This window comes from Grammomys surdaster, unplaced genomic scaffold (assembly GCF_004785775.1).
Source record: "Grammomys surdaster isolate TR1022 unplaced genomic scaffold, NIH_TR_1.0 271, whole genome shotgun sequence".
NCBI lineage: Eukaryota > Metazoa > Chordata > Mammalia > Rodentia > Muridae > Grammomys > Grammomys surdaster.
In genome coordinates, this window is record NW_021604712.1 from 7,660,848 (window position 1) to 7,680,285 (window position 19,438).

General features: G+C 47.4%; 1 protein-coding gene across 4 annotated transcripts in view; it reads right to left on the reverse strand.

The window, feature by feature from the left end:
* Ttc23 (tetratricopeptide repeat domain 23) overlaps positions 1-19,438 on the reverse strand; it is an 84,753-nt gene that overhangs the window by 20,997 nt on the left and 44,318 nt on the right. For 3 of the 4 annotated variants that reach the window (XM_028776700.1, XM_028776701.1, XM_028776702.1), the window contains one exon: positions 9,816-9,921. The exons of the other annotated variant lie outside the window; for it this stretch is intronic. In XM_028776700.1, the coding sequence (XP_028632533.1) occupies positions 9,816-9,921 (106 nt within the window). The remainder of the gene's footprint in view (positions 1-9,815; positions 9,922-19,438) is intronic. 4 annotated transcript variants of the gene reach the window in all.

The window sequence follows — 19,438 nt, forward strand, 5'->3', positions numbered from 1 at the left end:
TGTTCTCTCTAGCCCCACAACTATAATGTGTACGCAACAAAGGAAAAGTAATGTGGGAAATAAAACTTTTAAGGTCTATATTGTTTACATACATATTTTACAATAGTTTGAAATTAAATTTTAAAGAACAAAGGAAAAGAAAACAAATACAGCCAGAGCTATGTTCTAAATGGTGGGTCTCCCCCACCCCCAAATTCATGCTAAAACTCTCATCTCCAAGGTCTTTTACAGGTGACTGTGTCATGAGGCTGGAGCCCTCGTGATTGGAACTTGTGTTCCTGTGAGTGGGACACTGGACAGCTGCTTTGACACACTCGTAGATGAAGAGCCAGTAAAACAGAGCTGACTATGGACCAGGAAGCAGCCACCACCAGCTATCAAACCTGCTAGTGTCTTGACCTTGGGCCTCCCAGTTTCCAGGGTTTTTTTTAAAAAAGAAATGATTAAGTCACCTAATCTATGGTGTTCCGTTAAGGCAGCTTGAGCAGAGTAAAGCAGCAGAGAAGCTCTGTAACTAGAAATGAGCACATCTGCACAGATCTGAGCGGAGGCCTTAGGCCTGCCCACCCACAGACACGGGCTCACCACAATTATGAAAACTGCCACTAAAATCAAAAGCTTCCACTTATTACACACTACATGTCTGTCTTTATAGTTGTAGCTATGGGCCTCTCTCATGTTGTCGGAAAAACAGATGCATCAGAATTAGCTGGCAGCCAAGATGGACACTGAGCAGAAAGACAGAAACACAATGAAAATGGACAGACAGAATGGCCCAAAGATACAGAAGCCCCAGATCATTTGCTGATAAGCAATCCTGCATACGTAGCAAAAGAGCTTCGAGAACATGGCTGGAATTCACAGCGAGAGTCCTGGGTGCTGAGAAGTGATCCAAGCACACGCCTTCCTTCCAGGAGATCTTTAGGAAGGGAGGAAGTAAACGTATAGGAAAGTCTCTTCCTAATGGGCACGACTGAAGCAAAACGAGGTCTGGAAATAAGTGTTGTTTGTCTGCAAGGCTCCCTCCTGGGGATCTGGGCAGGAGCAGGATTCTTGGCACTGTGTCTCCTGGGCATGATGTCTCCACTGCAGGTTCTTAAGCTGAATCAATGCTAACTGAACTGGATACCTCTCACCCTCTCCCAGACCAGGAGGTGCACTCCTATGATATTACCCAAGTTTTATGGAAGAAAGTTCTCTCATATGGAAATTGTTATATATCTTTACTCATTGGTGAACTGTCAAACTAAGTATCAACTCTGGCTTACGTTCATCAACTGTCATCTGATGACAGTGTTGGAGGTAGCGTGGCATTTATTTTATGGTAAAAATGTATAATGTGAAGATCAAGTTCTAATGTGACTGGGGTATTCTGGATGGAGTGGGGGGGACTTGATATTTTAATGTTCTAGCTAGTTGGGAACCAATAAAAGAGCGTACCCTAAGCTTGTGAGAGAAAACCAGAACTGGCTGGCTGGGCAGGCTGGGTGGTGTGTGCCAGTGACCCCAGCACTCCCTGACTGTTCCTGGAAGACCTCTAGACAAAGGAGAACAGTAACTCTGGGGAGCAGAATGGCCCTGCTGGCGGGTATCACAGGCAAGCTGACCGTACCTGAAATGGCACATCAGGGTCCTTGCCTCACACAATGTCCTGAGTCATAGGAACAGGGGAAGAGAGGGACCTTAGGCATTAAGAGTGACATTCTCCCTGCCTGTAAATCTAAAGTAATTTTATCTTTATCTGAAAAAAAAATCTCTTTACAAGACCCTGGCTTACTTCCCTCACCTCTCCAGGCCCTAAATGAACTATGAACCATGGTTGTATGGCGGGTGTTTGTAGAGAGAGCAGGGTGTGCTAGTCCACAACAGAGGAGTCATGATGAAAGAGATTGTTTTCTAGGGCAGAGAGGGGGAGTTTAGGCACCCTAGACTCATTTGGAACAAATGACAAGAGAATTTCCAAAGAGACAGGAAGCCATGGCCTCAGGATAGGAAGTCACCTCCTGGCATATTCCTATGTTCCAAAGCCGGGTACGAATTCACATATCCAGCAAGCAGTTCAGTGTTCTTGCACATGGCTGCCCTCAACTTTAAAAAGTACTTCTAGAATCCTCTGCAACCTGATTCCGATAGCCTGGGCAAAGATGAAGTCATCTCTAAAACGTGGAAGCGTGACTCAGCTGGTAAATCTGAGCCCTGGTGGCAGAGGTAAGCCAGGACCATAAATCTCTCCCCATTCCTACAATGTTTGGTTGTCTATGGTTCCAGCAGGGGGAGGGAGGGAGGGAGGGAGTGATGCTGTAGAAAGGTACTTTAACCATCTCTGCAGATGGCTCCATCTGGGGACTTGAAGCCAGACAGACTTGCATGGAGAGCTTCATATACAGGCAAAAGAAAGCAAAGCTTTGTACAAACAGTCAAGAGTAGAGAACTGCAGAACAGCCCACTGGATGTCAGGAAGCTTAAAAAAAAAACTGTGTGTGTGTGTGTGTGTGTTTGTGTGCCCACATTTATGCGTGCTGCAGTGCACCTGTGACAGGACAACTTGTAAGAGTTGGTTCTGCCCTTCTACCGTTTGGGTCCTTGCGACCAAGCTCAGATAATCAGGCTTGGTGGTAAGCACTCTTACCCTCTGAGCCATCTCTCTGGCCCAGGTCAGGAAGCTTCCAACTAAAATAAATTCCAGTTAACCTGGGGTTCATTTTCCTGAGGCAGAAGGAGGGATGGTTGGAGTGGAAATTTCTAGTTTCTTTGGAAAGTTAGTTATGTCAAATGATTCTTTGCTGGGCCACACAGGTGAAAGGATGTCTTGTTAAAGCAGACATGTGAAAGAATGTTTTCTTGAAGCAGACACAGGCGAAATGATGTTTTGATATAGCAAATACATGAAAGGACCCATGATAAAGAAGTACAACTGTGACCCCACAGACAGTGGGAGACAGGTACTGAGCATTGGTTTGGTTTGCTCCGCCTTGCTGTCCTTCACTAACAACACGCATGTACTGGTTTGTCTTACACAGTATTGTTGAGCTCAACCTGTGATAACGCTACCATTGAAAGACACTTGCCTAAGAACTGCTCGTGAGGCTTTGGTGGCCTTACTTCAGGCCAGTTGCCGAGCCCTACAGTTCCTTCAGGATTTTGAACTACAGCTCCTGGTTCATGCCTGATGTTGCCTGCCTAGAGGACTAGACAGCAGCTGCTGACTCACACTGGATGTTCACCACGGGACTGAACTGTTGAGAGAGAAGATCGAGCTCACCCCCAAAGAACTATTGCTGAACAGGTCCACTTCCCTCACGTCCTAATAACTCTTCTTGTCCACTACCCCTGCTGGGTGGTGGGCTAGAGAAGTTGAACCCTTATTAAAAATAGGTTGCAAAAAAATGTATGCCTACAGATGGTAAGGACAGCTTCATTATGTGGGAGGGCTCCATGTACAATATGACAACCATTCTTTGTAATAGTCCCCAAAATAGTCTTTATACTAACTGCAGATGTTCTGAGGGCTCCAGAAAATTTAAAACCATCTCATCTCTCTTGCCTCTCACTGAGCAAAGACTGAACCATTGAGACTATGGTAGGGTACTGTTATTCCCAACCACCCATCACCTGTAGGGGCCACAGGGGAGGCCTGGGGGTTCACCCTTTACATTTCCCACACACCTGACCCCACACAGTAGGTAGGGGAGCTGTTAAACTTGCTGTAAAATCTGAGGCAGTTCACACGTGTTTCTGGGAGCAGGCATGTATCAGAAAGCATGGGGGCTAAATGAAGATAAGGCCAGAAGAAGCTTGCAGGGTATAAAGGTGCTGAGTACCCTCACAAGGCTTGACAAGGGGCTCAGACTCCATGAGATCTTGCCTTGGCATCCTTACCCTCTGGAACAGTTCAGACTCCCCACTCCCACCCCTCTCCTGCCCAGAGTTCTATGCAGGGCCACACAGGCTGTGCCCCCCCCCCCAATCTTGGGCAGGCCTGAGAGACCTTGTTTACCATACACAGAACTTAGAAGAAGAACTGCCCCTGGGCTTGCCTAGAGATAACTCAGGCCATGACCATGAACGAAAAAGGATTATCCCACCCATCTCCGTCTGAAACAAGGAAGGATTCGGGTGGGGTCTTTCCCTTTAAATTGAGAAGCTGAACATTAAAGCATTGAGCCTTGATCAGAGAACTTTGTCTTGGCTTCATCTCTTCTCGCCCTGCGTCCGCCTTTCGTTCCCAGCCCCCCTTTCAGGAGAACCCAGTTGATCCGTGGCCGCAGGCGGCTACAACAGGCAAAAATCAGACATCTTGCAACCTTAGACCTCCAGTCCCTTAAGTTAAGGAAGTACACATGTTCTCCAAAGAGCTGCCTTGAAAATCCTTTTCAAAAGCACTGAGTATAAATAGCATAGCTTTTCTGAGAAGTTCTGAACACAAATCTTACAGGCTGGCATCTAAGTAGACGGCCCAAGCCTTGTGAAAGTGGCCATCACAGGCTGTGCACTTCCTTCTGCCCAGAAATGGCACAAAGAGGCCATAAGCCTCACTCTAGACTCACAGGAAAGGTGGCAACTGGCCAGGCAGTGTTCCTGTGGTTTCTGCTCTGCCCTGGGTCATTCCCTAGGAAGAGGATCCAGTCACCCAGGCTTGGGTTCTTCTGCTGGCCCCAAGAACTACCAAGTGAGCAGCCCCTACTTGTGTTCTGGGGCTTACAACTTATACCACCAGGGCTGGGGATAGGACATTCATGGTGTAACCACCTTTCTCTGGGTCAAGGGTATAGACAGGAGGCAGTTCGTGGTCTCCATTCTAAGACCTTGTGCTGTTCTAATTAGCTGAATGACCTTGCACTCCAGTTCCCTGGATGTGAGGATAACTTCCAGAAGTTTCTGGTGCTAGAAAGAACCTCCCTTTCTCCTAGCCTCGCCCATTTCTCCCTTGCTTCTCAAGGGGGCTCAGAGCAGGTGTGCACAGGTATCTGCTTGGGTCCCTCACAGGCACGCAAGTGAGGGATGGCAAGGCCTTCATATAAGCAGTGAGTCCCCAGTAGAGGGGTGGGGATGACGAAGGTTCTCTCAGAGCACACAGGGTACCAGGGCGTGGGAAAGCTGAGGAGAGAAAGGAGATGAAGAGGAGCAACACGAGATGGAGGGATACAGACAGGGTACACCCAGGGGTGGCATGTCTGCCAGCAAGACTATACCTCACCACAGATCCACCACAGAGGCCTCAAGTGAAGGAGGGGAGAAGGGGGTAGCTGAGGAAGGCCACAGGAAGGCGAAGGCTACGGCCAGCGAGTGCTCCCAGATGCTATCTTACCTGCCAGGAGACCCAGGGCTCTAACAGTTACAAACACTTGGAGCTGCCTGACTGTTAGCCTGTCAGGACACTTGAGGTATAAGGGGCACTGTGACAGGTAGCCACTGTGTGTAGGAGGGGTGGCTGTGCCCAAGGCAAGAAGAGCTAACAGGGCACAGGGGGAAGGGTTAAGAAAAGGGACAAAGACATCATTCCCACAGCTGTCTTGGGACCCAGATGACCTCCTTAGCCTGCTGGTGCCCAGGACCACATGGGGCCACTTCCAAACAAGGCTGCCTGCTCTGAGCAGGCCCTGCAGCACAAAGGTTTACACTCAAGTGTACTTGGCTTTAGACCATTTCATTTTAATATCCTTAAGGAGAAGCACTATAAACACAAAGCCAAGGCCCTGGACACTTAGCGGGGTTGGGAGAGCTGTTAATACCAAGTTTGTCTATGGCTGCTCTGGGAAGCTGGCCAGGCTCAGGTTAGTGACATTCTCCAAGCCTGAATTGGGAATCTTCAGGCAAGCACGGGCCTCCCAGACTTCTAGGGCAGTTTTGTCTGCGTGAGGAATGCAGGACGGCACAGCGCAAAGGCACTAGCTCTAGCGTGGAGCCAGGAACACTTCAGGGCCAGCAGCATTGCGTGCTAGCAGACAAAGCCTTCAATGGCTATCCAGCAAGGAAGCAGGAGCAGGCAGAGGATGGAAAAATCCTCACTCGGGAATTTATGCTTTTTAATGACTATTGTTTTGCTTTTTCTCCAAAAACAAACAAACAAACAAACAAACAAACCCAAGCCAAAAGTCTATGTTAGGTAAAGACAGGTTTCAACATAAAACAGCAAAGGCCAGATCGCCCCTTGAAACTCTGAAAGACAGGCAGGTTTGCTTCTGGGGGATCTTGGGACTAGAAGTGACTGTAGTCCTGGTCAGAAAGCCCTGCGTGGGTGAGAGCAGGGGCAGGGGTGGGGTAGGGTGGGGACAATATCTCCCAGACTCCCCAGTAGTGCTCTGTCCTTTCCCCTGCAGGGGGCAGTAGAGGCCTAGACAGATCTCAGTCCTGCCTGGGCCTCTCACAGGCTTGCCCTGATGGCTTCCTCCATGTAAAGAGACAGCAGAGAGAAGGTAGGGAAGATGGGGGGATGTGCTTGCTTGGTCTCCAGCTGTACTCCCTGCCTGAGCGGTTGTCTCCTGTTTCTGCCTCCAGAGGGAAGGTGGATCCCTGGGCCCCAGTCAGGCTGCTCCTGCACTGTCTCCCCCCCACCCCCCACCCCCCAAAGCACTTGTAGGTACAAGCTGGGACACATGCTGGCCAGGCCAGCTTCCTTTCCAGACTTGCCTTCACCTGCCACTGAGGGAGCAAGGACTCTGATGACAGGTGGGTTCGATGGCTAGGATAACTGGGAGGCTTCTCCACACGGGGACTTATTTCTGATTTGCTTGGGCCATGGGGGTGAGGGTTTGTTTGCTTTGCACGGCTGTTCTGGGGTTCACACTGCAACTGGACAACTGGCATGGCCCATCTTTCTACCCTATGGGCTTCTCAGACACCATCCTCACATAGAATGTCCCTACCTTAAGGCTTCAGTAGTTACATTAAAATTCCCATCAAACTACCAGTATTTTTACCAAGGTGAGAATCGTCCTCTGATTGGCAGGTGCTGAATCTGAGAGGGGCCTATCAGAGAGCAGCCCTCAGGCTCATATGGATTCTGCTCTTTTAGTATAGAGCAATGAGAAGAGAGAGGGAGGAGAGAGGGAGGGGGAGAGTCAGAGAGAGAGAGAGAAAGAGAGAGAGAGAGAGAGAGAGAGAGAGAGAGAATATCAGAGATATAGAGAAGCTTCTCTAGATTGATACAACATTCTGGTAGGAAGAACTGGCTGTGGTGTCTCCATAAAACTGGAGGTCATGTCCTGCTTCTGCAGATTGCTAAAGGTATTGAGAACCCACACACAAGTGTCACTGCTGTTGTAGCTGTCATTGCTATTCCCCAAGACATCTGCTACCTGTTCTCAAGTCACCCTTTCCTTCCTAGTCTCCAGCTCCAGCCTTTGCACCCCTCCTGCACCTCAGTTCTGACCAGGACAGGAGCTCTTTGGCTGCCAGTCAGGAGACGCTTGACACAGGCTATGCGGTTGTGGGACTGAAGGTGGAGCTGAGAACTTGTGCAGGCTGTGGGGAGCCTGGCCCTTCCAAACCCTTGTCTTTGCTCTCGTTCATCCAAGGTCCCATGTCTGCTCCTCACTCCACAGACTCTCGCACAGGGAAAAGGGGGAAGGTGCAGGGCCGGACCTTCTATATAAACCAGATGATAAAGAGCATCTGGAGATGACTCTCTGGGCTAAGACCTGATCACACTCATTGGCTTAGAAAAATCAAATTTCCTATTGCCTCAGAATCTTCACCTAAAACTGGAATGCAGTAAGGCAGGGCCAGTGTGCCCTATGCAGGTGTGAGTCAGTTAGCACTCACACTCTCTGTATACTGCAGGCATTACTATCACTCCCATTTTGTAGGAAAGGCAAACCCAGTGTACTTATCCTAGAAAACTATATATACATAGATGTGTGTGGGTAATTATCTATCTATCTATCTATCTATCTATCTATCTATCTATCTACACACACACACACACACACACACACACACACACACACACACACACACATTGGGACAGAGTTTTACTCTGTAGCCAGATTGGCTTCAAGCTCAGTCAGGGCAGTCCTGCCTCAGCCTCCCAAGTACTAGGGTAATAGATGTGAACCACCAGGAGTCCAGATCTCTAGCTTCTGGCAGAGTGCACTTTTATCAGATGGTAGGGAGAGCTGGCTGTGGTGTCTCTGTGAAACTGGAGGTCACATCCTGCTTCTGTAGATTGTTAGTGTTATCGACAGCAATTTGGGGCAACCCCAGAACCTACACACAATTGTCACTGCTGTTGTAGCTGTCACTGCTATTACCCGAGACATCTGTTCCTCTCTGTCTTCCTTTGTCTCTTGCTCATCACTCTATACCAAATGACAAAGTCCAGATGGGCCCAGGGGCTGATCTTTGCTAGGCCCCTCTCAGGACTTACCAATCAGAGGACACCTGAAACACCTAGCATCTTGGTGACATTAGTGGTGATTCGATGGGAAATTGAGCCACCAAAGTCTTTAGATGAGGACATGACATGTCTCTGTGGTTCCTAGGTTAAGACAGCTGAAAGGTTCTGAGCCTTTAAAAATGGGCAGAGGAAGAAAACAGTCTCCTCTGAGAAAGTACCCAAGCAATGGAAGAAGCAAAGGCCAGAACCAGTCCTTCTGCCTGGAGGCTATACTGATTCCAAGCCCCACCCAGCACACAGTGAACTTGCTTGTTGACTGTATGAACTGAATGATGGCCAACAGAAATTATGCATGGAGACAGTTTTGTTCCAAAGCTGAGAGTTTGTGTGTATGTAAGTACTATGATACCCTAAATGTAAAAGTGGTTAAGATGAAAAATTCAATATATATATATATATGGTGATATATATGTATCACCATAATAAAGATTGAGAAAGATTGAAAGATCAAACAGAATAAGAGAAGCTCCTGAACCCCCAATTTCTGAAGCTGCTGCTCTTCCTGTCCTGTAATGAAGAGGAAAACTTCCTTTTAGAATCTCCAGGCTCCCTAGACCAGAGCTGTCCTTACACTAATCTCAACTCTAAACGTGTTTGAGTTAGTCACTGTCATCCAGCAACTGAAGATTTCACATGAAGATCCCAACAATATAAGCTGCCTGTCACGTGGGACCATGTTGTTAGAGTAACACAGTGGATACCAGCTTCTCTAGTTTGTCCACAACAAAATCACTAGAGTGTGGGTTTCCTGTCACACACAGGATGCCAGGATGTCAGAGTGGAGAAGCCCCAATCTCAAACTCTAACTATCCTGCTAAGAATAGGAGATGCATATTGAGTGACGGCCTCTTCTTGAAATCCTGACACTGAACGTACATACACGTTCACCCTGCTGAGCAAGGCTGGAGTTCGGAGCTGTTGAACACCTCCGTAGCACAATAGTTGCCTGGGAAAGCAGAGATGTCCCTGTTGGCTGTGCATGAGTCCCCCATGATTCATAGGGGAGTTCTGGATGAAGAGTGGAGGGGAAAGGGATGGAGGGCAGAGAGAGGAAAGCTCAGGGAGGCTGCACAGCCGCTGAGCTTCAGAGCTCCAGCCCATGTCTCACCCACCCTTGACACATGCCAAGCTGCTTGTGTGTGTGTGTCCATGTCACAGTCTCACCCACCCGTGATACATGCCAAGCTGTGTGTGTGTGTGTGTGTATGTGTGTGCATGTGTGAGTGTGTGTGCCTGTGTGTGTTGGGGGGTGTATGTGTGTGCATGTGTGAGTGTGAGTGTGTGTGTGTGTGCCTGTGTGTGTTGGGGGGTGTATGTGTGTGCATGTGTGAGTGTGTGTGTGTGTGTGTGTGCGTGTGTGTGTGTGTGTGCCTGTGTGTGTATGTATGTGTGTGTGTTGGGGGGGGTCTCTGCTCACCACGGTGGTCATGCATCCCAGAAGCAGCGGCAGCCCGGGCAATAAAGTGTGCAGAGTCTGCAGCCTCCTCTGGGGAGGGGTCTTTGCTCAGGATGATGAGGTGTGCCTGTCACCAGAGAGAAGAAACACGTTGTTTACATGCTTGGCAGCAGCCACAGGAAACCTTCCTCGTGGGTGATAAGCAGGAAGCCAAGGAACTCTCCAGCAAGCCTGGAGGCATGATTGATGAGGAAGTACAATTTCTCTTGGGAACTTGAGAAGCACTGGGTGGAGGCCACAGCCCTAGATGCTGAATCCACTGGGCTAGAGACTGTCGCTGGAGCCTACCCTTGAAATAAATCCTTTAAAAGCTTATGGGCATTTGAGCCAGCAAAGACTAGGGGATGGTGGCTGGGGTGGGGGAGGGGAGGTTTTAAGAAGTGCAAAGTATCACAGAGTTGCCAAGGGAGCAGGCAAGCCCAGCTCCTGGCCTACTGCTCAGCCAGTGTATCTTGCTCGCAGAGAGGAAGCCTGCTGTCTGATCACCCGGACCACCCCCCTCAGCCGCTGTGGCATGGGAGCTGCTCAGTTTCTTCATAATAAAGTTCATTAAAAACTGTATTCTATAAACAAAATAATAAAAATCTCTTCAAAGAAAATATAAACTAGAACCCTTCAAAGAAAACGTTACTGATCATCGCCCTGTCAGCATTTTAAGTTGGCGCTGGAGCTCAGCGGTGAAGAGCACACGTTGTTCCTGCAGAGAACCCAAGTTCCTGGCACTGACACCAGGGAGCCCACAACTGCCTGTAACTCCAGCTCTGGTGATCTGATGCACATACACCCTTGTGTAGGAGGGAGGGGAGGAGTCTGTTCTCATCTTCTGAGTTCTTTACACACACACACACACACACACACACACACACACACACATACACACACACACACAAATAATTAAAATTAAAAAAATACTGTGAATAGTATGTTAACATCCCTTCAGCCATCAAAGCACGCCTACAGCAGAGTGCATGGCCAAGCCGTGCACAGCCATGGGAAACCGGGCTCAGCCATGGGAAACCAGGCTAGGTGTGGTGAACTGAGATGCTACGTTCACTCATGATGGTGTGCAGTGTGGGATTATTGCCAGAGAGTGTGTATTCCTTACTTGTCTTACTGTTCTGACAAAATACCTGATGGAGACAGCTTATTTTAGCTCACATTTTAGCAGGGTACAGTCCCTCATGGTGGGAACGTGGTTTCTGGGTGCGAAGGGCGTGAGGTCCCTGATGGTATGAAGATGTGGTGACCGGGTGTGAGGCCTTCGGTCACAGTGTTTTCAGTTATGAAAAAGGAGGGTGCTGGCGCTCCTCAGGCTTTCTCCATTCCCTTTCTCTCCTATCTGGACCCTCGTGTGTGGGAGGGAGCCAACCGCACTCAGGCAAAGCCATGTCCAAGGGTGTATCTGTTCGGTACTTCTAAATCCAACCAAGTGGACAACGAGGATAAAACCTCACAGGAGCAGGCAGACTGTGCCCAGAGTCACTAAGTCTCAAGCTGTACTTTAGTTCTTTTTCACCTGTAATGTAACACTTCATTTTGAGGATACTTTCTATGACCTTCAATTTCTATGTGAAAACTGGGAGTGCTGAATGGGCCTGGAATGTTCCCCAGAGGTACATGTGCTAATGTGCTTGGTGCTCCTGATGGGTGGTGAGGTTTTAGGTCACTAGAAGCCTGCTCTGAGAGGGAACCATGGGACTCCTGGCTCTTCCTCTTTCTGCTTTTTTTTTTTCTGGTCACCATAAACTGAGTGACATGAACTTCAACCTTCAAAATAGTGACCCAAACATACCTCTCCTCTTTTTCAAATGGAGAGTCTCAAATATGTGTTACGATGATGGGCAGATGGTTCAGGTACGTCACAGTAAAGGATGGAGGTCTGCTCCAACTTTGATCTGTTGTACCATGTCCAAGATGCTGCTCTTCATCTGTCAGTGATGGTGTAAAACCAGCCCAACTGATGCCAGCACACTGCAGGGGCCAGGACTTAAGAAAGGGCACCAGAGCTGGGTGGTGGGGATGTACACTTTTAATCCTGGCACTTGGTGGCAGAGGCAGGCGGATCTCTGTGAGTTTGATGCCAGCCTGATCTACATAGTGAATTCCAGGACAGCCAGGGCTACACAGAGAAACCCTGCCTCAAAAAACAAAACAAACAACAAACAAAAAAGAAAAAAGAAAGAAATGATGGCATCCCAGGAAGGCCTTCTAGTTCGTGCCAAGCAGGACCCGCTGCTCTGAATGTGTCTCTGAGGTTATAATCAAGGCAGGGGTGGTGCTGCAGCTCTATACTGGGCCTTATGTTGACATCCAAGCTGCCAGCACAAGGCTTTCTGCAGTCAGGGAAAAGCTCAGATTTGACCTCCTGGGCCACCACAGCTAGGGATGGCTCTTGCTGATGTGTTGGAACACCCAGAAATCTTAAGTGGGAAGGCTAGGATTTAAAACAACTTTTCTGACTACTGGAGATCTTCATAAAGAACTTAACAGGGAGCTGGGGAAGCCCAAGTAGTCACTACCTTCGATTTGGCACAAGAAAGCCCACTCTCGGACTCTCATTTGAGATATTACTGAAATAATAGGTATTTCAAAATACATGGTTTTTCAGACTACAAGAGCCAAAGGTGGAGTCAAGCTATGGAGTGTTCAGTGTCTGCAGGGAGAAAAGAAAGAGTAAAAAGGACCCTGAGAAGACTGTACAAGGTCAGACTGTGAGTATCACCCATGGCCATCTACCCACTCGACCCACTGCTGGAGAGCCCGCTGCAGGATGCTCAGGAAGGCTTTCCTTTACAAAGATTCAACACAACACACCAACATGTGCTGGTTCTGACTGAATAATACTCAATTTTAAAGATTTTCTGTTTCTTTTTCTATTTGCTGTCACAATTCAGAGAAAGGTAATACATCTGCCTATCACAATTATTTTCAAATGAATAATTGCATGTTCTGAAAAGATCAGAAGTTGTTTTTTTTTTTTTGACTTTTTCTTTCCAGTAGCAAAACAACAAAACGCCCACTTACAGTATCAAGAAAATAGGTCCCCAAGGCTTAGCATGGTGGTTCTCAGTCTTCCTGATGCTGCAACCCTTTACCACAGCTCTTCCTCTTACAGTGACTCCCATAAAAATTATTTTCACTGTACTTCATAACTGTAATTTTGCTACTGTTATGAATCGTAATGTGAATATCTGATTTGTGTGATATTGTGAGGACAGGACCAAGGATGGGGGTGAGAGGCAGGCGATGGAGTCACGTGACAAGTCCTGGGAATAATTAGACTTCAGAGACCAGCACCAGGGTGCAGGTCTGAGTTTATTGCCCAGCACGTCAGCTTATATACAGTGAGCCGATCCCAAGACCATAAAGCCTTGGCTAGTTGTGTCTTGACATACTGTCACCATGCCCCAGTGAAATCCCTGCCTGATGAGGTTACTCAGAAGGAACAGGGAGTGGGGGGAGGGGAATATTGTCACTTGTTAAGGACTTCCTTGGAAGCTGGGGTAGCTGCCCTGGTCTCGGCTCCTTTTTGCTCTCTCATTGGTGTCCCGGGAGCCATCTTAGATCTAATGTCACATATGGGAGGTCAGGACTCTTTGAGGAGTCGCAGGAGCCTATGGTGCCTTGCTCTCCCTCCCACTTTTTTCTTCACAAGGTTGACTTCCTCATCCCCGACATGATATCTGAAAATGCTACCTAACAGGTAGAGAACCACTGGCTTAGGGGGTTCTGAATTTATCACACAATTACCCTGACTTCCATACTTTCCTATGTAAGATGCTAACACCACACGAGCAAACATGGATTGTTTGCTTCAGAAACTGAGTTTCTGATCTAATTTATTATTTCGTGTTTAAGAAGCTTCCTCAAACCTCATGCTGAAGGGTGGGAGGAGTAGTGCAGCACACTCAGGGTGTTTAAAATGTATCAAGTTAGCATCTCATTTATTCAGTAAAATCCCATTCATTTCGGCTTAGTTTAATTTATTCCTATTTGGCTCAGTGTTGTTTTAATTTTGAAGCTCTTTCCACTTGTCAGATATTGTGCTAACACTACGAGTTCATATGCAAAAATATCAAGTTGGTTTCGGTTTTAAAAGAGATTACAGATGAGCCATAAAATGTGGGGTGGTTAGATTTGTGGAGACATACGGACACTTCTTACTATGTTTTTGCACTTGGCCAACTTCCTCCCTGCATTTCAACTGCTTTGATTTTTAGTGGATATTGAAGGAAGCAAAAGGATCGAATATGTATTCAGGGTAGCCAATAGAATGGTCCCGTGTACTGATGTCCAGCCTCAAGGCTAAGGAGGGCATCTCTGTCTCAGGACGCAAACGGCAAGAGTGGGAGAGGAAGGTACGGCAGTTTTCAGTCACCCCAGTGACCCATAGGGAGGATCCAGGGGAGACCCCCTCTTTACTCTCCTTCAGAGGCCAAGCTGTCAGTCAGAGAACTCTTAGATCCTGTCCTGCCTCAGCCTCCTGTGTGCAAAGCCAGACTAAGCAGCACAGAGGACACAGGATGAAGTGGAAGGAGCATCTTGAAGCAACACATGGCCCAACTCACATTGTACCTCCCCGGCTTTTAACAGCCTCAGTTTCCTCTCTATGCTCGGCTGCCCAGGGTTCTGTTTGCCCCCCTGATGTCAGGATCAGTTACTCAGTGCTACCTGTGGATCCTCCCTCCAGCTCACAGGTTCGGGAGCTGTGGCTCCGGATCATCTAGTCAGCGTCTCGTGCTCTGCTCAACTGTCCCTGTGTGCCCTCTCATATGCCCCCTTCTCTTCAGAGTACAGCGTCCACTGTCTACCAAAAAGCCTTCGGGTCCACACAAGCGCCATTCGGAGATGGTGAAAATGGGGTCCATCTAAGAATCCATTAGGAGGACAGCAAAGGTATTAATACCTTTGTCTCTGCGGACATGCATTAACCTGGTTACATTTCAGAAACACAGGAAAGGTGACTTGCAAAGGGATGAAGACACCATAGCACCAGGGATTTTCAACCCTTTTTTTCTTCAAGGACCTCTTCTCATCCCAAACAAAACCATCCATTGTTCTGTGGCATCTGGGGAAGAGTGGCACTTCCTGGTGGGGCACCCAGAAGCCTACCCACCCCTTCCTCTTCTACCTGACTGCTATAGAAGGGTCTCCATGAGACATGAAGGACAGGTGACAAGGACTGAGAGGGACAGCACTTGCGTCCCAGGGGACACAACGGCAAGGCTGGGGATTCTGCAGTCCTGTGGAACTCAAGCACAGCCACAGTGTTAGAACAATTTGGAGAGAAGAAATGAATGCACAACCATGCTACACATGACGGAGAGCACTGAAGGGCCAGGAGGCAGCGAACACAGGGACGAGAGTCCTGCTTGCCTGTGTGGGCTTCCACAGAGCTCAGGCGTCAGTCCTCACTGGCTCTCTGGAGTATCACCTCCCCAGGGTGGGACTTTCCCCCGCGTCTCCTTTTCTATTTTTCATTTATTTATTTGTATTCTTTACTGTCCTATAACAATATGCCCAATAGCCGTCATTTTAAAGTTGAGGAGAACACGAGCTATCCCCAAATATGTCCTTTTAAAAGGCTTGGCTGAGCTAAAAAGTAAAAAAAAATCATCTTTAATCACCTCACCAACCAGTATCATTTATTGCAAAAATCTCAAGGCAGTAGACATGACCAGTTCCCTCAGATAACAGAGTGGGTGTCTGTTCTGATATCTTAGGTGCATTCCTAGAAGAAACCATGGATTCCTCTGCTCTGATCCATCTGCCAATAGAGCCAGGGCTGGCAGACTCTTATCTAACTGGGCCTGCTGCCTTGCATCCTTGAAATGTGCGATATTCCTTGAGGAGGAAACTCAGTGGCTAGTAGAAAAAGAGAACGGTATTTTCATGTTTTCAGAAACACCTGGTGGTGACAGGGTACCTGGGTGACTGGGGAAATGTTTTCTTCTCCCTCTGCCTTGTAACAATTAGGTGAATCACGGATTTAGAGGGAAGTGTTTTCTTCTATAGCTAAGTACAGAGTAAGTATACAAGCAGCTCAGGAAACCTATGTGGACTTAAGACTATATTTACCTAGACAGTGAGAAAACACATGGGTCTGGTAACCAAGTCTCAGTTTAGGAATAAACAGCTAGGATCTCTGTAGAGAAGAGGCTAGCATGGGGGGGGGGGGGAAGGGACAGATGAAGAACATGTCCTTACTTCGCCAAGTATGGTGTTAGGAGAATTATGCACACTATTTTCCTTAACCCAAAGGACCAGTGACAGATATTGCCAGTCCACATTACAGTGGAGCTGTGCAACATCAAGGTCACATGGTTGGATGGCACAGGACAGAGTCAGCTTAAGGCCTACAGTACGCGTTCGAATGCTGTCTTGGCCCAAACTGTTATCAAACAAATCAAGCTCACGGAAAGATGACGTCCTTATCAGGGTAATGGGAAACAATTTAAGGGTCAGGGAAGGGGGTTACTAAGTATGGACTCTACCAGAAACCAGAGTAAACTGGCCAGAGAATAGTGAGGTACCAGTAAGTGGGCACCCAGGTTGCTTCTGAGGACTGTGGAAGCCAAACTGAGAGAGAAAAAAAAGCAGGGATGGTGGACGGGACAGGCATCACCAAGACTTCCGCCACCCACTAAGCTCCTGCCTTCCCCTACAGGCTCAGACCCACTGTCACTGCGAGGCATGAGCTCTGCTGGGCTTATTTATAACTGACCGGCTTTACTTCCCTGCCCTGCCACCGATGGCCATACCATCTTTGGCTTTGAGATGACAGCCTTAGGCCACACAGGTCAGGTGACAGTCCAAGGTGGCCACCTCCTTTCCCCCAGTCTCTGTCGAGTGGGGAAGCCTTTTCTGAAGGGCTGGGGTAGCTGGAGAGGCCAGGCCAAGCAAAGGATGGTCCTGGAAATCCCAGGGGGGGATTAGATGAACGGGAAGTCACATCTAAAAAATGGACATCCTGGGCGAGGCCCGTTTCTTTTAATAGTCACAGAGAACCCTCAGGGGCTTTCCTCCAGATGCCAGTTTTATCTCCTCCAAAGGGCTCAGGAGAAGTCCCACTATCGATAAGGGTTAGCACCTTTATATAGATATCACAGAGGTACCGCAAAGCCAGGCCAAGGACTGGTATTTTCTTTTGTGTGTGAGTATGAGCTCTCTTGAAACTTAACTAGATTTCAAATGCATAAAATCTTAAGTGGTCGAAAAGAAGAAACAAACTGAAGCAAAACAAAACGAAAAACTTCCTTCTATTTATATACTTTCCTTCTTCCCACTCCATACTGGAGTCCTTGAAGTCAGCCACTCTGAAGGACTTCCTGTGCAGCATCCCAGAAATACTGACATGTGTATACAAACACATATGCACACATGTACGCACACGCAGGCAAACGCACACACGAGTGCACACACACTCGTGCACGCATGCATGATGCACACACACCAAATGCACTTGGCCTCATTTCCCAGGAGACTCTGGCCTGCTGGCGGGTAGGTAAACAGCCATTCTTTAACAACAACTGAGGAAAAGGATTATAAATGGCCTTTCCCACTTGTTCTCTTTTCTGTAGACTGCTCTTGTCTTTTGCCCACGTATCTCTGAGCTATCTTTTTCAGTTCAGGTTGTGTAAGACTAGATAGTTTCCCTTTGACAGTTTTTAGCTTTACAAACACAGTCACAGAATCACACGCTTTCATTTTTCATACCATCAAAGATCCTTTCCTTCCACTCTCCTTATCTTCTCCTTTACTCTGTCTCCTAATTAATACCCATCTGCCCATATACAAAGGAAGATGTTCAACCAGTGTCAACACTGGGTACCTTCAGGCAGAACGTGTCAGTACTGACAACATCGGAGATATTCTAAAGAGTATTGAGCTTCTCCCTTGGACTACCAGACTATTGAAACCAAGGAATTGCCCCAAGAATCTCACGCCAAAGAAGAAAAAGAGTAGAGCTTTGGTGCCAGCGAGAGGGGATCTTTTCTCTTGGAAAGAGATTTGCAAGTTGTCAGACAATCTTGCAGGAGAGACCAGAGCCACGACAGTGATGACCTTGACCAGGGCTGCTTAGTGATGCAGAGGCCTTCCTTTCCAACTAAACCTGACCCTCACTCGAGGACCTTGAGGATGGACTTCAGGCAGGGCTATCACTGGACCTCTCCTCCTTTTCCTTATGTAGTCACACCGGTGAAGTCTCTGTTTTCTGCTGTTCACTCTTATCCTTCACTGAACTATTGAGAACAGATGGGTGGCTGAGCCAGGCTTGCTAGAGGGTTGTCAGGATGCAGGCTCTCTCGGTTGTTCCTTAAGAGTAAGAGCAATTGTCCCCTTTATGGTGTCCAGACTGATGCCATACTTAAAATTTTGTGTAAAGAATAAAGCCTTCCTGAGCTTCTCAGAAATTTGAAAATTTTTAGCATGGGCCTTATTCAGACTATTTCTAATAAATGAATTATACCTGTGGTAGAGCCACAGCAGATGCTCACATGGTGAGAAGTGCCACCACCCACAGAGGCTTGGAGCCAGGTCTAAGCACCCAGCCGCCAGTGCGTGCCCTTAGCTGGCAGGGACTGAAGCCACATCTTCTGGTTCTACCGCCTTTTATAGAGAAACTGACAAATGCTCTGATTTCACGAAACTTTGAAAATCAAAGCTCCCTACTTTTGCAGCTGAGCTGCCCTGAAAATTGAACAAGAGAAATATGCCACTTAAGTGTCAGAAAAGTGAAAAGAGCAATTCAGCCAGCAGAGCCAGGGGCTTGCACCCACAGTGAAGATATCTTGTGACTTGTTTTAGTTTAGATAATAAGGTATGATTTCTAACATCTCTCAATGTGAAGTCTCACGATCGGGAACATTTGTCTGTCTTTCCCACAACTCTGTCACGCAGGCAGGTGGGTGGACAACACTCCTTTGAAGTTTCTGGAACTGCTAACTTCTCTTGTGCAGCTGCTCTGCTGGGCTTCCTTTATTTTTTCTATCTTAATGGGCTACTTCTTAAAATACTGTGGAACTTTTCTGCATTCTATTGAAACTAAAATGTTTTTCCTCTGTGTGTGTTTTTCTCACTCCAAAGGAATGAGGAAAGAAAACCAACTGTGAAGAAAACAAACCCTCTTTGTGTGTATTTAATGTGTGCCCATTAACCGTGGTTTCCTTGGAGACCTGTGGCCGCTCTGTACCCTTCCATACCTCAGGTAAATCTCCTCAAGAAAAGGGAACAGTGATAAGTGTTTAATAATTACTATAAATAAATAAAAGCAGTTTACCCTGGCAGTGGGCCTGAGAGTTCACAAAGCACTTAGTGTTTTGGAGTCTGGAGGAATTCTGCTAAGTGGAAAATGTCTTTGCAGATTTATTGTTGTTAAAGGGGCTGGGTGACTAGCCTATAATCAAAGAGCGCTAAACAGAGTCTGAACTCCAAGCCTGATTTTCTGACTTCACATTCAATGTTATTTTTGCTTTGCCAAATCTCCCCTTATTTAAAACACTCTTTAATCTTTATTAGTCTTAAGGATAAATAAAAATAATAGCTAACTATCAAAATTGCCAAGTATTCTAAAAGCAAGTGAA